Source organism: Epinephelus lanceolatus, chromosome 12 (assembly GCF_041903045.1).
Source record: "Epinephelus lanceolatus isolate andai-2023 chromosome 12, ASM4190304v1, whole genome shotgun sequence".
Classification (NCBI taxonomy): Eukaryota; Metazoa; Chordata; class Actinopteri; order Perciformes; family Serranidae; genus Epinephelus; species Epinephelus lanceolatus.
Genome location: NC_135745.1, coordinates 44,980,089 through 45,004,189, shown reverse-complemented (window position 1 = coordinate 45,004,189; position 24,101 = coordinate 44,980,089). Strand labels below are relative to the sequence as shown.

At 46.0% G+C, this 24,101-nt stretch overlaps 1 protein-coding gene across 2 annotated transcripts; it reads left to right on the top strand.

Moving 5' to 3' along the window:
- The first annotated feature begins 6,335 nt into the window (after positions 1–6,335).
- Positions 6,336–24,083, top strand: LOC117272456 (uncharacterized). Of its 2 annotated transcripts, none has more exons than XM_033651396.2 (3): positions 6,336–6,460; positions 14,585–14,723; positions 18,411–24,083. In XM_033651396.2, the coding sequence occupies exons 1-3, from the start codon at positions 6,437–6,439 to the stop codon at positions 19,748–19,750; spliced, it is 1,503 nt and encodes a 500-aa protein (XP_033507287.1). In that variant the 5' UTR covers positions 6,336–6,436; the 3' UTR covers positions 19,751–24,083. The 2 variants fall into 2 exon arrangements, with proteins under 2 accessions (XP_033507287.1, XP_078029599.1); XM_078173473.1 differs by lacking the exon at positions 6,336–6,460 and adding an exon at positions 6,468–6,787.
- The last annotated feature ends 18 nt before the right edge of the window (positions 24,084–24,101 follow it).

Below are 24,101 nucleotides of genomic sequence, written 5' to 3'. Positions count from 1 at the left end.
AAGTTTCCCTCATCTCAGAGTTAACACACTCAGAGTGTCCCTCATCTCAGGGTTAACACACTCAGAGTTTCCCTCATCTCAGGGTTAACATACTCAGAGTTTCCTTGATCTCAGATTTAACACGCTCAGAGTTTCCCTCATCTCAGGGTTAACACACTCAGAGTTTCCCTCATCTCAGGGTTAACACACTCAGAGTTTCCCTCATCTCAGGGTTAACATACTCAGAGTGTCCCTCATCTCAGAGTTAACACACTCAGAGTTTCCCTTATCTCAGAGTTAACACACTCAAAGTTTCCCTCATCTCAGAGTTAACACACTCAGAGTTTCCCTCATCTCAGGGTTAACACACTCAAAGTTTCCCTCATCTCAGAGTTAACACGCTCTGAGTTTCCCTCATCTCAGAGTTAACACACTCAGAGTTTCCCTCATCTCAGAGTTAACACACTCAAAGTTTCCCTCATCTCAGAGTTAACACACTCAGAGTTTCCCTCATCTCAGGGTTAACACACTCAAAGTTTCCCTCATCTCAGAGTTAACACGCTCAGAGTTTCCCTCATCTCAGAGTTAACACACTCAAAGTTTCCCTCATCTCAGAGTTAACACACTCAGAGCTTCCCTCATCTCAGAGTTAACACACTCAGAGTTTCCCTCATCTCAGAGTTAACACACTCAAAGTTTCCCTCATCTCAGAGTTAACACACTCAGAGTTTCCCTCATCTCAGAGTTAACACACTCAGAGCTTCCCTCATCTCAGAGTTAACACACTCAGAGCTTCCCTCATCTCAGAGTTAACACACTCAGAGTTTCCCTCATCTCAGGGTTAACACACTCAAAGTTTCCCTCATCTCAGAGTTAACACACTCAGAGTTTCCCTCATCTCAGGGTTAACACACTCAGAGTTTCCCTCATCTCAGGGTTAACACACTCAGAGTTTCCCTCATCTCAGGGTTAACACACTCAGAGTTTCCTTCATCTCAGAGTTAACACACTCAGAGTGTCCCTCATCTCAGGGTTAACACACTCAGAGTTTCCCTCATCTCAGAGTTAACACACTCAGAGTTTCACTCATCTCAGAGTTAACACACTCAAAGTTTCCCTCATCTCAGAGTTAACACACTCAGAGTGTCCCTCATCTCAGGGTTAACACACTCAGAGTTTCCCTCATCTCAGGGTTAACACACTCAGAGTTTCCCTCATCTCAGGGGTAACACACTCAGAGTTTCCCTCATCTCAGAGTTAACACACTCAAAGTTTCCCTCATCTCAGAGTTAACACACTCAGAGTTTCCCTCATCTCAGAGTTAACACACTCAGAGTTTCCCTCATCTCAGAGTTAACACACTCAGAGTGTCCTTCATCTCAGAGTTAACACACTCAAAGTTTCCCTCATCTCAGAGTTAACACACTCAGAGTTTCCCTCATCTCAGAGTTAACACACTCAAAGTTTCCCTCATCTCAGAGTTAACACACTCAGAGTTTCCCTCATCTCAGAGTTAACACACTCAGAGTTTCCCTCATCTCAGAGTTAACACACTCAGAGTTTCCCTCATCTCAGGGTTAACACACTCAGAGTTTCCCTCATCTCAGGGTTAACATACTCAGAGTTTCCTTGATCTCAGAGTTAACACACTCAGAGTTTCCCTCATCTCAGGGTTAACACACTCAGAGTTTCCCTCATCTCAGAGTTAACACACTCAGAGTGTCCCTCATCTCAGGGTTAACACACTCAGAGTTTCCCTCATCTCAGAGTTAACACACTCAAAGTTTCCCTCATCTCAGAGTTAACACACTCAGAGTTTCCCTCATCTCAGAGTTAACACACTCAGAGTTTCCCTCATCTCAGGGTTAACACACTCAAAGTTTCCCTCATCTCAGAGTTAACACACTCAGAGTGTCCCTCATCTCAGAGTTAACACACTCAAAGTTTCCCTCATCTCAGAGTTAACACACTCAGAGTTTCCCTCATCTCAGAGGTAACACACTCAAGAGTTTCCCTCATCTCAGAGTTAACACACTCAGAGTTTCCCTCATCTCAGAGTTAACACGCTCTGAGTTTCCCTCATCTCAGAGTTAACACACTCAGAGCTTCCCTCATCTCAGAGTTAACACACTCAAAGTTTCCCTCATCTCAGAGTTAACACACTCAAAGTTTCCCTCATCTCAGAGTTAACATATTCAGAGTTTCCCTCATCTCAGAGTTAACACACTCAGAGTTTCCCTCATCTCAGAGTTAACACACTCAGAGTTTCCCTCATCTCAGAGTTAACACACTCAGAGTTTCCCTCATCTCAGAGTTAACACACTCAGAGCTTCCCTCATCTCAGAGTTAACACACTCAAAGTTTCCCTCATCTCAGAGTTAACACACTCAAAGTTTCCCTCATCTCAGAGTTAACATATTCAGAGTTTCCCTCATCTCAGAGTTAACACACTCAGAGTTTCCCTCATCTCAGAGTTAACACACTCAGAGTTTCCCTCATCTCAGAGTTAACACACTCAGAGTTTCCCTCATCTCAGAGTTAACACACTCAGAGTTTCCTTCATCTCAGAGTTAACACGCTCAGAGTTTCCCTCATCTCAGAGTTAACACACTCAGAGTTTCCCTCATCTCAGAGTTAACACACTCAGAGTTTCCTTCATCTCAGAGTTAACACACTCAGAGTTTCCCTCATCTCAGAGTTAACACACTCAGAGTTTCCCTCATCTCAGAGTTAACACACTCAGAGTGTCCCTCATCTCAGAGTTAACACACTCAGAGTTTCCTTCATCTCAGAGTTAACACACTCAGAGTTTCCCTCATCTCAGAGTTAACACACTCAGAGTTTCCCTCATCTCAGGGTTAACACACTCAGAGTGTCCCTCATCTCAGAGTTAACACACTCAGAGTTTCCCTCATCTCAGAGTTAACACACTCAGAGTTTCCCTCATCTCAGAGTTAACACACTCAGAGTTTTCACTCTCTGTTAACCCCCAGGTCGGGGTGGAGAAACCTCTGAGGCACAACTTTACATGAAGAAGGCAACGCATTGTTTAACTTTCTCCTGAAACCTGGCACCTCTTCTAGTCACCTGGTGGGCCGCGTCTGGCCCGCGGGCCATATGTTTGACACCCCCGGTTACATTGTTTGAATATTTATCTTTCTGAATATTTATTTTTATAGTTGTGTCAGTGTTGGGTCAGTGGATGCTAACACGGATCCAAATTAAAAAAATAAGATTAATATTGTTGTTATTATTTGTTCCATTTGTTAATTACTCTTTATTAAAATAATGCACATGAAATATTCTCATTCAGGGACGGTTCTTTATTTATCAGAGGTGGGGGTGAAGCTACAGGTATTTTTTTCTTGACCCTGACAGGCTGAATGAAATGTCACTATTTTAAATTCATATTCATTGATTCATCTTCTAACCACTTCATCCTCTTGAGGATGACCATCACTGGCTTCAGGACCAACAACCACAGAGGAGCTGAAGGCAGCATGGACAGGGCCAATGAACTGAATCTGTTTTTTAACAGATTTGACACTGCTGGACCTGCCCATCCCCCCCCTGACTCTTCTGCTGTCTGTCTTGGTCAACCATCTCCCACTCTGCCCTCCTCCCCCACTCCTCCCTCTCACACCTCAACACCCTCCTGCTTGACCCCCCCCCCCCCCTCCTCCTCACACCTCCTCCCCCCATGGTCAGACTGACTGCTCTCTCCATCATGAGGACTACACCCCTCCCCCACGTGTCGTCACCTCCACAATGTGCTTCACTGCTGACCATGTGAGAAGACAGCTGATGAGACTCCACTCAAATAAGGCTGCAGGCCCTGATGGTGTCAGCCCCAGGGTGCTCAAAGCCTGTGCCCCCCAGCTATGTGGAGTACTTCAGCATGTCTTCAACATGAGCCTGAGTCTCCAGAGGGTCCCCTTGCTGTGGAAGACATCCTGCCTCGTTCCTGTGCCAAAGACGTCACGTCCCAGTGGCTCCAAGGACTACAGACCCGTGGCATTGACCTCCCACATCATGAAGACCCTGGAGAGACTCGTCTTGGAGCAGCTCCAGCCCATGGTCAAGCCACTTTTGGACCCCCTCCAGTTCGCCTATCAGCCCCGACTTGGAGTTGAGGACGCCATCATCTACCTGCTCAACCGCGTCTACGCCCATTTGGACAAGCCGGCGAGCACTGTGAGGGTCATGTTTTTTGACTTCTCTAGTGCATTCAACACCATCCGTCCAGCTCTACTGGGTGACAAGCTGACAGCAGTGCAGGTGGATGCCCCCCTGGTGTCCTGGATTGTAGACTACTTGACTGGCAGACCACAGTATGTGCGCTTGCAACGCTGTGTGTCAGACAGAGTGGTCAGCAATACCGGGGCCCCGCAGGGGACTGTCCTCTCTCCCTTCCTCTTCACCCTCTACACCATGGATTTCAGCTATTGCACTGAGACCTGCCATCTTCAGAAGTTTTCTGATGACTCTGCTATAGTTGGATGTATCACCAAGAGTGATGAGGATGAGTACAGGGCTGTTGTGGATAACTTTGTCACATGGTGTGAGCAGAACCATCTGCAGCTCAACGTGGCAAAGACAAAGGAACTGGCTGTGGATCTGAGGAGGACCAAGACATCGGTGACCCCTGTTTCCATCCAAGGGGTCAGTGTGGACATTGTGGAGGACTATAAGTACCTGGGGGTACACACTGACAATAAACTGGACTGGGTTAAGAACACTAACGCTCTCTACAGGAAGGGCCAGAGCCGTCTCTATTTTCTGAGGCGACTGAGGTCCTTCAACATCTGCCGGACTATGCTGAGGATTTTCTATGAGTCTGTGGTGGCCAGTGCTATCCTCTATGCTGTTGTGTGCTGGGGCAGCAGGCTGAGGGTGGCGGACGCCAACAGACTCAACAAACTGATCCGCAAGGCCAGTGACATTGTGGGAACGGAGTGTGACTCTCTGATGGTGGTGTCAGAGAGGAGGATGCTGTCTAAGCTACGAACTGTCTTGGACAATGTCTCACACCCACTCCACCATGTGCTGGTCAGGCACAAGAGTACTTTCAGTGGGAGACTCATACCACCAAGATGTACCACTGAGCGCCACAGGAAATCATTCCTGCCTGTGGCCATCAAACTGTACAACTCCTCCCTCTGAGTGGCCCTGAGACTTTCACACACTGCAATAATTTAATTTAACTTGTGCAATAACCCCATTCACCCTGACTGTATATATTCTGTTTGTGTAAATTTTGTTTACAATATATATATATATGTATATATATACATACATATATATATATATATATATATATATATATATATATATATATGTATATATATATATATATATATTTATTTACGTTTATGTTTGTTAATAATTCCTGTTTATTTAACTATATATTTGTTAATACTATTGTTTAAATTTCTTATATTTTCATGTATCTTTCCTCTCTTGCAAGGAGCACCTGTAACATAAATAATTTCCCCTCGGGGATCAATAAAGTATTTCTGATTCTGATTCTGAGGGTCACAGGGGGTGGAGCCTATCCCAGCTGACACTGGGCGAGAGGCAGGGTTCACCCTGGACAGGTCACCAGACTATCACAGGACTGACACATAGAGACAGACAACCATTCAGGCTCACATTCACACCTACGGACAATTTAGAGTCACCAATTAACCTGCATGTCTTTGGACTGTGGGAGGAAGCTGGAGCACCTGGAGGAAACCCACGCTGACACAGGGAGAACATGTCAGAGCACCTGGAGGAAACCCACGCTGACACAGGGAGAACATGTCAGAGCACCTGGAGGAAACCCACACTGACACGGGGAGAACATGTCAGAGCACCTGGAGGAAACCCACGCTGACACAGTGAGAACATGTCGGAGCACCTGGAGGAAACCCACACTGACACAGGGAGAACATGCAAACTCCACACAGAAGGGCTCCCACGCCCGGGATCGAACTGGCAACCCTCTTGCTGTGAGGCGACAGTGCTAACCACCACACCACCGTGCCGCCCTAAATTCACATCTGGTTATGTTGTTTTGTAAATGATGGAAGCGTCGTCACACATGTGTCCAAGGGTTGTCGGAGAGCTGACAATTCAACAAAAAATAATATTTTTTATTTCTGGCTGTGATAAACGGTGTCATGGTGTACTTTAATTACTTTTCCAAAGCTTCCACTGATTTCTTTTTACTAATTCCATTATTTTTCCAGGCCTGGAAAATGTGATTATGAAGTTCCATGACTTTCTCCAGTTTTCCATGACTCCAGTCAGCAGTGAAATAAAAACAAAATACAACGTGGGGGGGGTTGAACTTTTCCCCGGAAGTCGCCAGCTACTGCTGCTGCAGGAGGAGGAGAAGAAGAAGAAGTTGGCGCTGTTAGCTCAACACTCAACTTTACAAACGGAGCCGTCGTTGAGCAGTTGGACCGGAGGGATGGACATCGACACGGCTTCACCGGTAAACACACCGACCGACCCCCCGTCCTAACGCCAACCGGAGAGTCTCACAGCGAAGCTGTTAGTGGAGCTAAGCTAACGGTGCTAGCCTCCAGACCTGAGGGGAGCGACCTGTCCCACCAGACTCCATTCAGAAAACACAGCATTTAAGGACCGGCGGCCAGTTCTCTAGCGGTGCACACTAACGTTACCGGACACAAAGATGATAGAACACGTTATTACGGTGCCGCCGTTAATTCGGCCTCAACCCAACAGAACTCCGCTCCAGTTAAACGTTAATGATCCGGTAAAGTTTGGTGCTGCAACAAGACACAGTGAGGACAAACAGGTGAGGCGGCGTTAAGTTTGAATCAATGTGGTGTTAGCCGAATGAAAGAGTCACGTGCATTCATCTGACTTCACCCAAATTTATTGATCTGTCTGTCTGCGTGTGTCTGTCACTGAGGGCAGAAAATACAATGGTCGGATTCTGAATGGAGTTTGGTTCAGGTCCTGTCTGCTGTGGGTCTGCCTGATGTCCACTGCTGTAGAGGCCTGAACCCAGTGTTTCAAACACCAGGATTAACATCTAATACTGCAGGAACAATACTAACACTGGTACTGCACACTAACACTAACACTGGTACTGCACACTAACACTAACACTGGTACTGCGCACTAATACTAACACTAGTACTGCACACTAACACTAACACTGGTACTGCGCACTAATACTAACACTAGTACTGCACACTAACACTAACACTGGTACTGCGCACTAATACTAACACTAGTACTGCGCACTAATACTAACACTGGTACTGCACACTAACACTAACACTGGTACTGCGCACTAATACTAACACTAGTACTGCACACTAACACTAACACTGGTACTGCGCACTAATACTAACACTAGTACTGCACACTAATACTAACACTGGTACTGCGCACTAATACTAACACTAGTACTGCACACTAATACTAACACTGGTACTGCACACTAATACTAACACTAGTACTGCACACTAATACTAACACTAGTACTGCACACTAACACTAACACTGGTACTGCACACTAATACTAACACTAGTACTGCACACTAATACTAACACTGGTACTGCACACTAATACTAACACTAGTACTGCACACTAATATTAACAGTACTGTGCACTAATACTAACACTAGTACTGCACACTAATACTAACACTGGTACTGTGCACTAATACTAACACTAATACTGCACACTAACACTAGTACTGCACACTAATATTAACATTAGTACTGCACACTAATACTAACACTAGTACTGCACACTAATACTAACACTGGTACTGCACACTAATACTAACACTAGTACTGCACACTAATACTAACACTGGTACTGCACACTAATACTAACACTGGTACTGCACACTAATACTAACACTGGTACTGCACACTTGTACTGCGCACTAATACCAACACTGGTACAGCACACTGGTACTGCACACTAATACCAACACTGGTACTGCACACTAATACTAACATTGGTACTGCACACTAATACTAACACTAGTACTGCGCACTAATACTAACACTGGTACTGCACACTAACACTGGTACTGCACACTAATACTAACACTAGTACTGTGCACTAATACTAACACTAATACTGCACACTAACACTAGTACTGCACACTAATATTAACACTGGTACTGCACACTAATACTAACACTAGTACTGCGCACTAATACTAACACTGGTACTGCACACTAATACTAACACTGGTACTGCACACTAATACTAACACTGGTACTGCACACTGGTACTGCGCACTAATACCAACACTGGTACAGCACACTGGTACTGCACACTAATACCAACACTGGTACTGCACACTAATACTAACATTGGTACTGCACACTAATACTAACACTAGTACTGCGCACTAATACTAACACTGGTACTGCACACTAATACTAACACTGGTACTGCACACTGGTACTGCGCACTAATACCAACACTGGTACTGCACACTGGTACTGCGCACTAATACCAACACTGGTACTGCACACTGGTACTGCACACTAATACCAACACTGGTACTGCACACTAATACCAACACTTGTACTGCACACTAATACCAACACTGGTACTGCACACTAATACTAACACTGGTACTGCACACTAATACCAACACTGGTACTGCACACTAACACTGGTACTGCACACTAATACTAACACTGGTACTGCGCACTAATACTAACACTGGTACTGCACACTAATACCAACACTGGTCCTGCACACTAATACTAACACTGGTACTGCACACTAACACTAACACTGGTACTGCGCACTAATACTAACACTGGTACTGCACACTAATACCAACACTGGTACTGCGCACTAATACTAACACTGGTACTGCGCACTAATACCAACACTGGTACTGCACACTAATACTAACACTGGTACTGCACACTAATACTAACACTGGTACTGCACACTAATACTAACACTGGTACTGCACACTAATACCAACACTGGTACTGCACACTGGTACTGCGCACTAATACTAACACTGCGCACTAATACTAACACTGGTACTGCACACTGGTACTGCGCACTAATACTAACACTGGTACTGCACACTAATACTAACACTAGTACTGCACACTAATACTAACACTGGTACTGCACACTAATACTAACACTGGTACTGCACACTAATACTAACACTGGTACTGCACACTTGTACTGCGCACTAATACCAACACTGGTACAGCACACTGGTACTGCACACTAATACCAACACTGGTACTGCACACTAATACTAACATTGGTACTGCACACTAATACTAACACTAGTACTGCGCACTAATACTAACACTGGTACTGCACACTAACACTGGTACTGCACACTAATACTAACACTAGTACTGTGCACTAATACTAACACTAATACTGCACACTAACACTAGTACTGCACACTAATATTAACACTGGTACTGCACACTAATACTAACACTAGTACTGCGCACTAATACTAACACTGGTACTGCACACTAATACTAACACTGGTACTGCACACTAATACTAACACTGGTACTGCACACTGGTACTGCGCACTAATACCAACACTGGTACAGCACACTGGTACTGCACACTAATACCAACACTGGTACTGCACACTAATACTAACATTGGTACTGCACACTAATACTAACACTAGTACTGCGCACTAATACTAACACTGGTACTGCACACTAATACTAACACTGGTACTGCACACTGGTACTGCGCACTAATACCAACACTGGTACTGCACACTGGTACTGCGCACTAATACCAACACTGGTACTGCACACTGGTACTGCACACTAATACCAACACTGGTACTGCACACTAATACCAACACTTGTACTGCACACTAATACCAACACTGGTACTGCACACTAATACTAACACTGGTACTGCACACTAATACCAACACTGGTACTGCACACTAACACTGGTACTGCACACTAATACTAACACTGGTACTGCGCACTAATACTAACACTGGTACTGCACACTAATACCAACACTGGTCCTGCACACTAATACTAACACTGGTACTGCACACTAACACTAACACTGGTACTGCGCACTAATACTAACACTGGTACTGCACACTAATACCAACACTGGTACTGCGCACTAATACTAACACTGGTACTGCGCACTAATACCAACACTGGTACTGCACACTAATACTAACACTGGTACTGCACACTAATACTAACACTGGTACTGCACACTAATACTAACACTGGTACTGCACACTAATACCAACACTGGTACTGCACACTGGTACTGCGCACTAATACTAACACTGCGCACTAATACTAACACTGGTACTGCACACTGGTACTGCGCACTAATACTAACACTGGTACTGCACACTAATACCAACACTGGTACTGCGCACTGGTACTGCGCACTAATACTAACACTGGTACTGCACACTGGTACTGCGCACTAATACTAACACTGGTACTGCACACTAATACCAACACTGGTACTGCGCACTAATACTAACACTGGTACTGCGCACTAATACTAACACTGGTACTGCGCACTAACACTAACACTGGTACTGCACACTAATACCAACACTGGTACTGCACACTAACACTGGTACTGCACACTAATATTAACACTGGTACTGCGCACTAACACTAACACTGGTACTGCACACTAATACCAACACTGGTACTGCACACTGGTACTGCTCACTAATATTAACACTGGTACTGCACACTAATACCAACACTGGTACTGCGCACTAATACTAACACTGGTACTGCGCACTAATACCAACACTGGTACTGCGCACTAATACTAACACTGGTACTGCACACTAATACCAACACTGGTACTGCGCACTGGTACTGCGCACTAATACTAACACTGGTACTGCACACTAATACCAACACTGGTACTGCACACTGGTACTGCGCACTAATACCAACACTGGTACTGCGCACTAATACTAACACTGGTACTGCGCACTAATACTAACACTGGTACTGCGCACTAATACCAACACTGGTACTGCGCACTAATACTAACACTAGTACTGCGCACTAACACTAACACTGGTACTGCGCACTAATACTAACACTGGTACTGCACACTAATACCAACACTGGTACTGCACACTAACACTAACACTGGTACTGCACACTAATACTGGTACTGCACACTAAAACTGGTACTGCACACTAATACCAACACTGGTACTGCACACTAATACTAACACTGGTACTGCACACTAATACCAACACTGGTACTGCGCACTAACACTAACACTGGTACTGCACACTAACACTAACACTGGTACTGCACACTAACACTGGTACTGCACACTAATACTGGTACTGCACACTAATACTAACACTGGTACTGCGCACTAATACCAACACTGGTACTGCGCACTAATACTAACACTGGTACTGCACACTAATACCAACACTGGTACTGCACACTAATACCAACACTGGTACTGCACACTAACACTAACACTGGTACTGCACACTAACACTGGTACTGCACACTAACACTGGTACTGCACACTAAAACTGGTACTGCACACTAATACTAAAACTGGTACTGCACACTAATAGTAACACTGGTACTGCGCACTAATACCAACACTGGTACTGCGCACTAATACCAACACTGGTACTGCGCACTAATACCAACACTGGTACTGCCCACTAATACCAACACTGGTACTGCACACTAACACTGGTACTGCACACTAATACTAACACTGGTACTGCGCACTAATACTAACACTGGTACTGCACACTAATACTAACACTGGTACTGCGCACTAATACCAACACTGGTACTGCCCACTAACACTGGTACTGCACACTAATACCAACACTGGTACTGCACACTAACACTGGTACTGCACACTAATACTAACACTGGTACTGCGCACTAATACCAACACTGGTACTGCCCACTAACACTGGTACTGCACACTAATACCAACACTGGTACTGCACACTAACACTAACACTGGTACTGCACACTAACACTAGTACTGCACACTAATACTAACACTGGTACTGCGCACTAATACTAACACTGGTACTGCACACTAATACCAACACTGGTACTGCACACTAATACCAACACTGGTACTGCACACTAATACCAACACTGGTACTGCACACTAATACCAACACTGGTACTGCACACTAATACCAACACTGGTACTGCACACTAACACTAACACTGGTACTGCACACTAATACTGGTACTGCACACTAAAACTGGTACTGCACACTAATACCAACACTGGTACTGCACACTAATACTAACACTGGTACTGCACACTAATACCAACACTGGTATTGCGCACTAACACTAACACTGGTACTGTGCACTAATACTAACACTGGTACTGCACACTAATACTAACATTGGTACTGCACACTAATACCAACACTGGTACTGCGCACTAACACTAACACTGGTACTGTGCACTAATACTAACACTGGTACTGCACACTAATACCAACACTGGTACTGCGCACTAACACTAACACTGGTACTGTGCACTAATACTAACACTGGTACTGCACACTAATACCAACACTGGTACTGCATACTAACACTAACACTGGTACTGCGCACTAACACTGGTACTGCACACTAATACTGGTACTGCACACTAAAACTGGTACTGCACACTAATACTAACACTGGTACTGCACACTAACACTGGTACTGCACACTAATACTGGTACTGCACACTAAAACTGGTACTGCACACTAATACTAACACTGGTACTGCACACTAATACTAACACTGGTACTGCACACTAATACTAACACTGGTACTGCGCACTAACACTAACACTGGTACTGCGCACTAATACCAACACTAGTACTGCACACTAATACCAACACTGGTACTGCACACTAACACTAACACTGGTACTGCACACTAACACTGGTACTGCACACTAATACTAACACTGGTACTGCGCACTAACACTAACACTGGTACTGCACACTAACACTGGTACTGCGCACTAACACTAACACTGGTACTGCACACTAACACTGGTACTGCACACTAATACCAACACTGGTACTGCGCACTAATACCAACACTGGTACTGCGCACTAATACTAACACTGGTACTGCGCACTAATACCAACACTGGTACTGCGCACTAATACTAACACTGGTACTGCGCACTAATACTAACACTGGTACTGCGCACTAATACTAACACTGGTACTGCGCACTAATACTAACACTGGTACTGCGCACTAATACTAACACTGGTACTGCGCACTAATACCAACACTGGTACTGCGCACTAATACCAACACTGGTACTGCGCACTAATACCAACACTGGTACTGCGCACTAATACCAACACTGGTACTGCGCACTAATACCAACACTGGTACTGCGCACTAATACCAACACTGGTACTGCGCACTAATACTAACACTGGTACTGCGCACTAATACTAACACTGGTACTGCGCACTAATACTAACACTGGTACTGCGCACTAATACTAACACTGGTACTGCGCACTAATACTAACACTGGTACTGCGCACTAATACTAACACTGGTACTGCGCACTAATACTGGTACTGCGCACTAACACTGGTACTGCACACTAACACTGGTACTACACACTAATACTAACACTGGTACTGCACACTAACACTGGTACTGCGCACTAATACTAACACTGGTACTGCACACTAATACTAACACTTGTACTGCATACTAACACTAACACTGGTACTGCACACTAATACTAACACAGGTACTGCACACTAATACTAACACTGGTACTGCACACTAACACAGGTACTGCACACTAATACTAACACTGGTACTGCACACTAACACAGGTACTGCACACTAATACTAACACTGGTACTGCACACTAATTACGAGTTCAGGTTTATTTAAATGAAGTCTGTTTCATGATGGTAGAGATCAGGTTTGGTGAAAGAGATTTCGGGGCTGTTTCTGGTGAAACAAAAAGGATCTTCCTGTTTAACACAAAGCTCTGTTTCTTTAGAGATCCTTTCCATTGTCAGGGTTCCCACAGTCATGGAAAACCTGGAAAAGTCATTGAATTTTTACAGCCTCATTTCTCAGGCCTGTAAAAGTCCTGGAAATTTTGTTTTGTGTAGTAAAATGTATTGTTACAATAATCTGTGGAAAACATTCAGTGTACCATCAGATAACAGTGAATTTACTTTCTGTAGCTGTTGGCTTATCGGAGTTCTGACGTGATTCATTTAGTCTCTGCGTTCGTGTCCACATCTGTCAGTCAGCTGGACTTACGTTTGACTCTTGTAAAGGACAGTGTGCTGAATTTAGACGGTTCTGTTTGTGTTGTATGTTGTGAATCGTCATGGAAACATTATTATGGGTCCTTGAAAGTCATGGAAATGTTTTTAATGTTGACATAATGCGTGGCAACCCTGCAGAGCGTTGTCAGACACAAACACCATGAGCCCGTCAGCCGTCACGTCAGAGTCCACGTTACAAAGTTATTCTTTAATGTCACGTTTGTGTCGCTGACTCTGGATCAGACTGATCAAAGGTGTGATTTCAGGACGCAGCCAAAGATGTTCGGATCAAAATGGAACCAGACGGTGATGTGGAGATCCAGTCGTATCCCGTCCTCATGAAGCTTTGCGTCAAACTGACCGACTGCAGGCTGTGGCTACAGGGGCGGGACTTCCTGTCTCTTGGTAAGAATCAGTCGATAAAATCTAGGGCTGTCCCAAATAATTATTTTTCTAGTGTTTAATCTAGCAGTTATTTTTTTGATTAATCGACTAATCTAACGACAAATTTTTTTTATTAGTTTAACGATTATTTTTTTCAATTATTTGATTAATGAGGCAATTTAAATTTGAATTTGAATTAGTTTTTAAATAATTTGAATACCAAAACATTTCTTATTGACATTAACATTTATTGACACATTAACACTTCAACGCTGCCTTGCAGAGCATTAGTATTCAAGAAAATCATCTTTTACGTGAAATAAAATTCAAGTTGTAGATATTATTTTATCCAAAAAAATAAATTAAATATTCAAGTCACTCGGGGGTAATACAAAAATCAATCAATTTTATTTATAAAGCCCAATATCACAAATCACAATTTGCCTCACAGGGCTTTACAGCATACGACATCCCTCTGTCCTTATGACCCTCACAGCTGATCAGGAAAAACTCCCCAAAAAACCCTTTAACGGGGAAAAAAAACGGTAGAAACCTCAGGAAGAGCAACTGAGGAGGGATCCCTCTTCCAGGACGGACAGACGTGCAATAGATGTCGTACAGAACAGATCAACATGATAAAAAATAAAAATAAAAAATCTCACTTAAGAGTCGGCATTCTTTTTTTCTTTTAGAACAAACAGTAGTAACATTCGAACACAAGCTCAGAACGCCGGTCCCCCTCGCTTTCTCTTTTCTGGCAGCTTTCCTCTTATCTTATGCCAAAAAGTGCAACTTAACTATATAATGAAAACAACAATCTTCTAGTGTAAAGTATTACACTTTAGACCCTCTCTCCCTTTTGCCCTTTTCCTCCTCTCCTTTCTCTATCTCTTAGGAGGATGATGTGTATGTAATTCCTGTGCGTGTGTGTGTGTGTGTGTGTGTGTGTGTGTCTGTTTCAAGACACAGTTAGGCATTCATGTGGAGGAATGTCAACATATCCACATGGTCAGCAGTCAGGCTGGCCATTTTCTTGGTCACTATGTTTCCTGCAGCTGAAAAAAGCCTTTAAGATGGCGTTGATGTAGCAGGTAGAGCCAAATAAGACTTGGCTAGAATAAAGAGGGTGGGGAACCTACCCTCATTTTCCCTCCACCACTGAAGGGGGTCGTTCTCCCTCGGCATACAGTTCTCCCCAAAATAAAGAAGTGCCTCGTTCCTCACCATCACCATCATCATCCTGGCTCATGTCATCGCCACTGTTGCTTTCCTTTGCTTGTGTGTCTGCGTGCGTGGGGGGGTGTTCAGATGTAGCATCTTTTGTGCGCACAAGCCCATTACTTTCAATGTAGACGTGCGTTGTGTGTGCTCACAACCCAAAGCAACACCATAGCGGTGTGCATTTGGTGCTACGTGCTTGTTTTTTTGTCCGGCGCTCAGCTCCACAGACCTGCTTCTCCCTTCGGTGTTGTGTCAGATCCCAGTTCCCCCTCGGGCTGTGTCTCTCCTACTGTTTCCCACGGAGCTCTGCCCCGTTTGAAAGGTGAAGGAAGCCCGTACGTAGAAAGACGTTGCCTCCGAGAATGTGTATTATAGAAGAGAAACACACATTTCAGGTCTGCTGACTTGTATCATCAGAACAGACATGTCCTGTGATTTCCAGCCTCCATTCATATTTAATAGAGGGGGGACAATACCTGACAGTAATATTCTCAGCTGTCAGGATGTGCTTGCTGTAAAGAGTAAATATAATCATAGGAGGCTGAAAATCACAGGACATGTCTGTTCTGATTATACAAGTCAGCAGTGTAAAGCTCAAGCATGTGGGGGCCTCCTTTCATATTTAATAGAGGGGGGGGACCGTATCTAAAAGTACAGCTGTCAAGATGCCCCCCGCCACAGGCCTTTGCCACCTTGGTCTTGAACAAACCCAGGGAAAACCCTGGTCCACTGGTGACCGGTAACTGGTGAGTGTGATTTTAGATGTGACATGTTTTAGCTTAGTTTTCATGGTGTCCATTGAAGTCACACATTTCTTCTCCATCAAATCTGTTAAAGGGGAGTCTAGAGTGAAATGTGTTGACCATTTCACGGTAACCTACTCCTTCCACAATAGCAAGGGGCCTCATGTCATGACAGTCATTGATAGAATGCTGTCTGTCAACACAGCAGCCATCTGTGTGTCGGTGTGCAGGGAGTAGGGGTCTTCTTATGGAAAAAATCCTTCACACTTCTTTGCTGGCTCCTAAAAAGGTGACAAACCCCAAACACAAGGGTCAATGAACTTACTCTTATAACTTATGGTTTAGTTTGTCAATGTACAGTCCACATCATTGCATGTGCTGGTATGCCAGTCATTTGTCAGACATGTAATCAGAACATAGGCTACTGGACCTCAACTTCAGAAAGGATTGCTATTGATTAGACAGTAATCAATAGCAGATCAAGTTAATTGTATTTGGTTTTATTTCCTGTATAGCTCCAGATCACAACAGAAGTCATGTAAGGTTACCTTTCCTATAGAACAGGTCTATACCTGTCCTTTTATTAAACTAACTAAAGAGACTTATGTTATTTATCTTATTCACATGACTGCATGTCATTTCTGTCTCTACATGGTCGCACCTTTACAACTCTCCTCTGCTCTATGTGTCATGCACACAAACACACACACACACACACACACACACACACACACAGGCGGCTCGGGCCGCATTTTCCTAACCGAACCCGACCCAAGTCCGAGACAATTATAACCAATCCCGGCCCAAACCTGCAGCACAACACAGTACACACACTCACAGAAACATACCCGGATGATAAACTGCAAATTTAAACTAGCCTACATTAGTGAGGGTAGGGTACATAAGTAGGCTAACAAAGCAACAGTCAAACGTTACAGTGGACTTAAACTTAGACTAAAACAAACACCCAACATGGGAAAGGGAAAAACTTGACAGAACTTACGGTGTTTTGCCATCTTGATTCACGGCTCCAGGGTGTCGTCTTTTTAGTTGCTCACTCATCGCTGACATGCTTGTATGGTACGACAGCTGCGTTTTACACAATCGCCAAACCTTGGTATCTGCTCCGCTGAATGTGAAGTGTTCCCAAACTTTTGAAGAGCATGTACGACATGATTTTTTAGTTTGTTGAAGCCCTGAGGAGTCGATACCAGCACTGCTGCTGCTGCACACCGCCATTTTTTTGTTTGAACCGACGCGTCCACGCAAATAATTTGTGTCGACGTATTAGCGTAGTTGATGACGTCGACGCATCGCCCCAGCCCTATTAAAATCTGTTGTGATATAAACTCATCAGGAGAATAAATGAATTCTAAAGATTTGGGTCAAGAACAAAAACAGTTTTATGGTTTATTTAGACTTTTATATTAAAGCAGATTTTCAGTGCAGAGCTGCAGAATATGTCATTTATTTATCGTCACCGTGAAGTCGACCTGCGCCATGAACGCATCATGAAACTCAGATTTATTGAGTTAGTTTAAAGAGAGTTTGAGGGGTAAAATGTACGTAACAGAATATTGGAAATAATTTCATTTGATTTTTTTAATTTTCAGTTGTATTTTAGCACTTTGATATCTGTTTATTTATCACAAGTATCATCACATCATGGTGCCGCCATGTTTTACTGTGTCCGTCTGTGAGTCACTTGTTAAAGAAGTTGACCTCTGACCTCTCCTTCCCGCAGACGACCACCCTCAGCTGTGTCCCCAGAGGCCGAGGCAGCACCGGCCGACCAACACGGGCAGGAAGATGGTGTACTGCTGCGACTGTAACAAAGGCTTTTACAAACAGTCCCATCTGGAGGCTCACCGCAGGACCCACCGAGGACAGAAACCCAACGAGTGCTGGCAGTGCGGGAAGACCTACCCGACCCTTATGAGCCTCGTCGTCCACCAGCAGATCCACGACCGCAAGGAGCCCTACCGCTGCTCCTACTGCGACAAGACTTTCGCCCTGAAGAGGGACTGGAAGACCCACCACCGGACGCACTCCGGCACCAAACCCTTCAAGTGCTGGTTCTGTGGGGATGGCTTCAGCGAGCAGGGCGAGCTCAACGATCACCTGGAGCAGCACAAGGGGGAGAAGTGCTACCACTGCAAAATCTGCAACAAGATGTTCGTCTCCTACCAGGGCTTCAACTTCCACCGCAAGTCGCACAAGAACCCGAAGCCGCTGCCCTGCCTCAAGTGCAAGAAGACCTTCAGCAACCCTCAGAGCCTGAAGCTCCACCAGGTGACCCACTCCAACAGGAAGCCGCACAAATGCTCCACCTGCGGCAAAGGCTTCAAGCTGCTGAGCGGCCTGCGCTGCCACCAGCGAACCCACGAGGACCTGAAGGACTACCACTGCACTGAGTGCGGCAAGTGTTTCTCCAGCCTGCAGGGGCTGAAGCTGCACAACCGCACGCACACTGGACTCAAGCCCTACAAGTGCACAGAGTGCGGGAAGAGGTTCACCCAGTCACCGCACCTCAAGTCTCACATGGTCACCCACACCGGAGAGCGACCGTTCCTCTGCATCACCTGCGGCAAGAGATTCACCCAGTCGTCCCACCTGAGGTCTCACATCACACTGTTCCACGTGGGCGAGAAGCCATTCACCTGCGACGACTGCGGCAAGAGCTTCACCATCGCTCACTACCTGAAGATGCACCGGCTGAGCCACACCAAGGAGAAGCTGTACCAGTGCTCATACTGCGAGAAGTCCTTCTCCTACCACAATTCCTGGAGGGCCCACGAGAGGATCCACACCGGTGAGCGTCCCTTCACCTGCAGAGACTGCGGTCAAAGCTTCATCACGTCGGGCTCGCTGCTGAGCCACCAGAGATCCAAACACACGGGAGAGAAGAGCCACTACTGCATCACCTGTGGAGAGTTCTTCTTCACCAGCTCGCTGCTGCGGGTCCACCAGCTCGACCACACCGGAGAGCGGCCGCATGCCTGCAGCTGCGGCAAGACCTTTAAAACCAAAGGAGTGCTGCGCTACCACCTGAAAAGGTTCATCCACCACCGGCCGGCCCAGTGAACGCCTGCTGCTGCTGCTGCTGCTGCTGGGAGTGTGTATGGAGGGCGGGGACAAAGGGACAGGTGCATGCAGGTGGTCTAACAGGAAGTTAGTTATTGTAGTTTATCGGCAGAGGCACACAGATCATAGAAATGAAGATACTCCAACAGTCGTCTTCATCACTCAGTGAAACACGTGTTGATATCAGTCAGTGAGGCTTCATCTGAGTCATCGTCCATAAATCAGCTGAGAAATTGGAGAACAAACAGTTATCATGTTTTCTCCAGAGACAGTCACTCCCTCCACGACTTCACACTGTCTCACACTCATTCAGCCAATCCCTATCAAGTCTGCACGACCTTGTCATTTTGTCCAATCACCACAACTTCACCACAAATCATTACCACATACCACAGAGTGTTTAAAACAGTCACATCTGGTTTTATTGTAGAGCTGCGTGCGGCTCACTGATCCGCTCAGCCCCACTCTGTTTATCATGACGCTGCTGCTCTGGGACAGACTCACTCGCACAGTGACAGGGATAACTATTAGCGTCACACGGCTAATGCTACCCAGTGTTTATGAAGGGGTTTAATGACAGGTCGAGGTGTTAGGGCGTCGATGTGAGCAACACTGGAACTCAAACATGAAAGGCCCTTTTCCTGCAGCTCAGAGCAGGTGAATCTGTCACAGTAAGAACACTCATCATTTAAGACACACAACCACATTTAAAGGTCCAGTGTGTCATATTCAGGAGGATTTAGTGGCGTCCAGCAGTGAAGAAACTTCTCCTGCTCAGAATTCCTTCAGTGTTGATTGTTCAGGAGCTGAATGATTCTCAGAGGAACAGACTAGGAAACACACTGAAGGAAGACGTTTCACAGTAAAACATCTGTTTCTCAGATGCTGTCTGGCTCGTCACAGCTGGGCCGCTCCGCACAGCACCTGATAATGTCCGCTCAACTTTTTTCTCTTTTAACTTCACATTTAAATAAAATGTTTTTCTGATGCTGCTCATCATGGAGGAGCTGCTAACCACGGTGTCCAACATGAACACATGAATGTCTCTATCTAGAGTCAGTGTTTGGTTTGTCCGTTCTGGGCTACTGTAGAATCATGGCGGTGCAACATGGTGATCTCTGTAGACGAGGACCTGCTCCCTGTGGAGATATAAACATTAGATTCTATTTAAATCTGACACACTGGAGCTTTAAGTGTCGACTGTAGAACGCTGTACGCAGATTAGTGTTTAACTGTTGGAACTTTCTGACTTTTCAAACTATCAATTGTCTCAAGCTGTCGAAGGCACAGCGGACTCTCCTTCACCTGACGCTGACGCCACTGTCTGCCTCATCTGTAATGGATTCTATTCTTCCTGTATCACCAGGTCGGCCTGTTTCATCCTCACCGACCTGTCTGTCACCTTCCAAATTTCACTCTGACGGTTGTAACAAAACAAACTTCGGACCAGCAAAGATGTTTTTCAAATATTTGTCTTATTTGACACCAATATGGATTCAGATATTTTTTTTTAAATTCTTATCATGGTAGAAGAAAGTCCTAAAAAATATCACAACATATGTCCTAATGTTTTGTAGACAGGTTGCAGTGAGATCAGACGTTTCAGGCTGCAACAATCACAAAACAACCAGTGAAGTTGTTGAGTGACCGAAGAGCTCTGAGTCAATCAGGTCAGATCACTACCAACGTCACAGCGATTTGTTGCTGCTCAGTTATCAAAGGTTTTTCTCATTGTTGTGGTTCTTTAAGGTCAAAGCTGCTTCTGATGAACTCTGAACATTTTAGTTTTTGTTGTTCAACCTTCCTGTTCTTTTTTTGTTTTTAACAGAAAATGAAATGATTTAAATGATTAAAACGTCTTCTCTGTTTAAAAACTGTTGTTACAAAGAATCAAACACTAAGAAACATTCCAGAGACAAAAGTCCTGACACACAGATCAACTCAGCGTTTTAGGAACGATGTCTCAAACTGAATCACTGACAGATCGACTCTAAAGGAACAGTCCAACATGTCTGTTCAACTGTCCTGTGCGGGTTGTAGTGCCAACGTAAACCATCACTATGAGGACTTTTCTGTATTACGGGGACATTACTACGTTGTGAGGACATTACTACATTGTGTTTGGTCCTCACCTCTTCAGAGGAATGTTTAAGGGTTCAGGGTTAAGCTGCTGGCAGGTGATGACGAGGGCAGGTGATGGCGGCAGGTGATGAGGGCGGGTGATGGCGGCAGGTGATGAGGGCGGGTGATGGCGGCAGGTGATGAGGGCAGATGATGGCGGCAGGTGATGACGGCAGGTGATGAGGGCAGGTGATGGCGGCAGGTGATGAGGGCGGGTGATGGCGGCAGGTGATGAGGAGGGCGGGTGATGGTGGCAGGTGATGAGGAGGGTGGGTGATGGCGGCAGGTGATGAGGAGGGCGGGTGATGGCGGCAGGTGATGAGGAGGGCAGGTGATGGCGGCAGGTGATGAGGAGGGCAGGTGATGAGGAGGGCGGGTGATGGCGGCAGGTGATGAGGGCAGGTGATGGCGGCAGGTGATGAGGGCAGATGATGGCGGCAGGTGATGACGGCAGGTGATGAGGGCAGGTGATGGCGGCAGGTGATGAGGGCAGGTGATGACGGCAGGTGATGACGGCAGGTGATGAGGGCAGGTGATGGCGGCAGGTGATGAGGGCAGGTGATGGCGGCAGGTGATGGCGGCAGGTGATGACGGCAGGTGATGGCGGCAGGTGATGAGGGCGGGTGATGGCGGCAGGTGATGAGGAGGGCGGGTGATGGTGGCAGGTGATGAGGAGGGTGGGTGATGGCGGCAGGTGATGAGGAGGGCGGGTGATGGCGGCAGGTGATGAGGAGGGCAGGTGATGGCGGCAGGTGATGAGGAGGGCAGGTGATGAGGAGGGCGGGTGATGGCGGCAGGTGATGAGGGCAGGTGATGGCGGCAGGTGATGAGGGCAGATGATGGCGGCAGGTGATGACGGCAGGTGATGAGGGCAGGTGATGGCGGCAGGTGATGAGGGCAGGTGATGACGGCAGGTGATGACGGCAGGTGATGAGGGCAGGTGATGGCGGCAGGTGATGAGGGCAGGTGATGGCGGCAGGTGATGGCGGCAGGTGATGACGGCAGGTGATGAGGGCAGGTGATGGCGGCAGGTGATGAGGGCAGGTGATGGCGGCAGGTGATGAGGGCAGGTGATGACGGCAGGTGATGAGGGCAGGTGATGGCGGCAGGTGATGAGGGCAGGTGATGACGGCAGGTGATGAGGGCAGGTGATGGCAGCAGGTGATGAGGGCAGGTGATGACGGCAGGTGATGAGGGCAGGTGATGGCGGCAGGTGATGGCAGCAGGTGATGGCAGCAGGTGATGAGGGCAGGTGATGGCGGCAGGTGATGGCGGCAGGTGATGGCAGCAGGTGATGAGGGCAGGTGATGGCGGCAGGTGATGAGGGCAGATGATGGCGGCAGGTGTCTCTGTGAATGCCGGCAGAAGTGAACGTAACGTGAAGCTGCAGACTGAAACAAAACAACAGAAACCAGTGAAACGACCAAAGAGTTTTACGTATGTGAACAACTTCCTGTCTGATGTTTGGCGGACATGGTGTCACAGGTCCAGTTTTTTTGTCCTGATAAGTTTCCGGCGCTGTGACTCAGACACCGACATCATCAGCTCCTCCTCACGTTGTCTCTCTGCTTCACTGATGCTGTGAAGCAAAATCTGTGCACGAGGGCGGCAACCACTTCATCCCCTGACGGCTGTGTTTAAAACGCCGAGAGGCGGTGAGTTACCACGGCGATGTGGCGGTAGCTTCAGGAGCGATGGAATGTAACAGTGCGTGTCAGGTCATGGATGTTAAAACAAACACGTGTGAAAAACTTTACTTCCTGGGTTCAACGTGAACTGAACAAGTTTTTTTCTTTAATCTCTGTTTGTGTTTTGGTGATGTCATCGTCCAACTGACCTCGGGTCAGAGGTCAAACGTGTCCCAGTGACCTCGCCCTCAGCAAAGGTTGATGGGACAGAATCTGATCACGTCAGACGTACAGGCGTCAGATCTGATCAGCAGTGACGCTGAACTCTTGACTGAACGACTCGACTTCATCCTCCAATTAAAATCAAGTTTAAAAGGCTTCAGCCAATCAGGTGACTCCACTGCCAACAGAGACGTGACGCAGGACTTCATGTGTAGACTTGAGACTGACTCGTGACCTGGTGAACAGTGACTTGGTCCTGTATGAACAGAAACACGTTAAACATCCTGTTTCTTCATCATCATCATCATCATCATCATGTTCTTTCTTCTGTTAAACAATAAAAACTGAATATTGAACATGAATCTGTTTCCTTCAGTTTG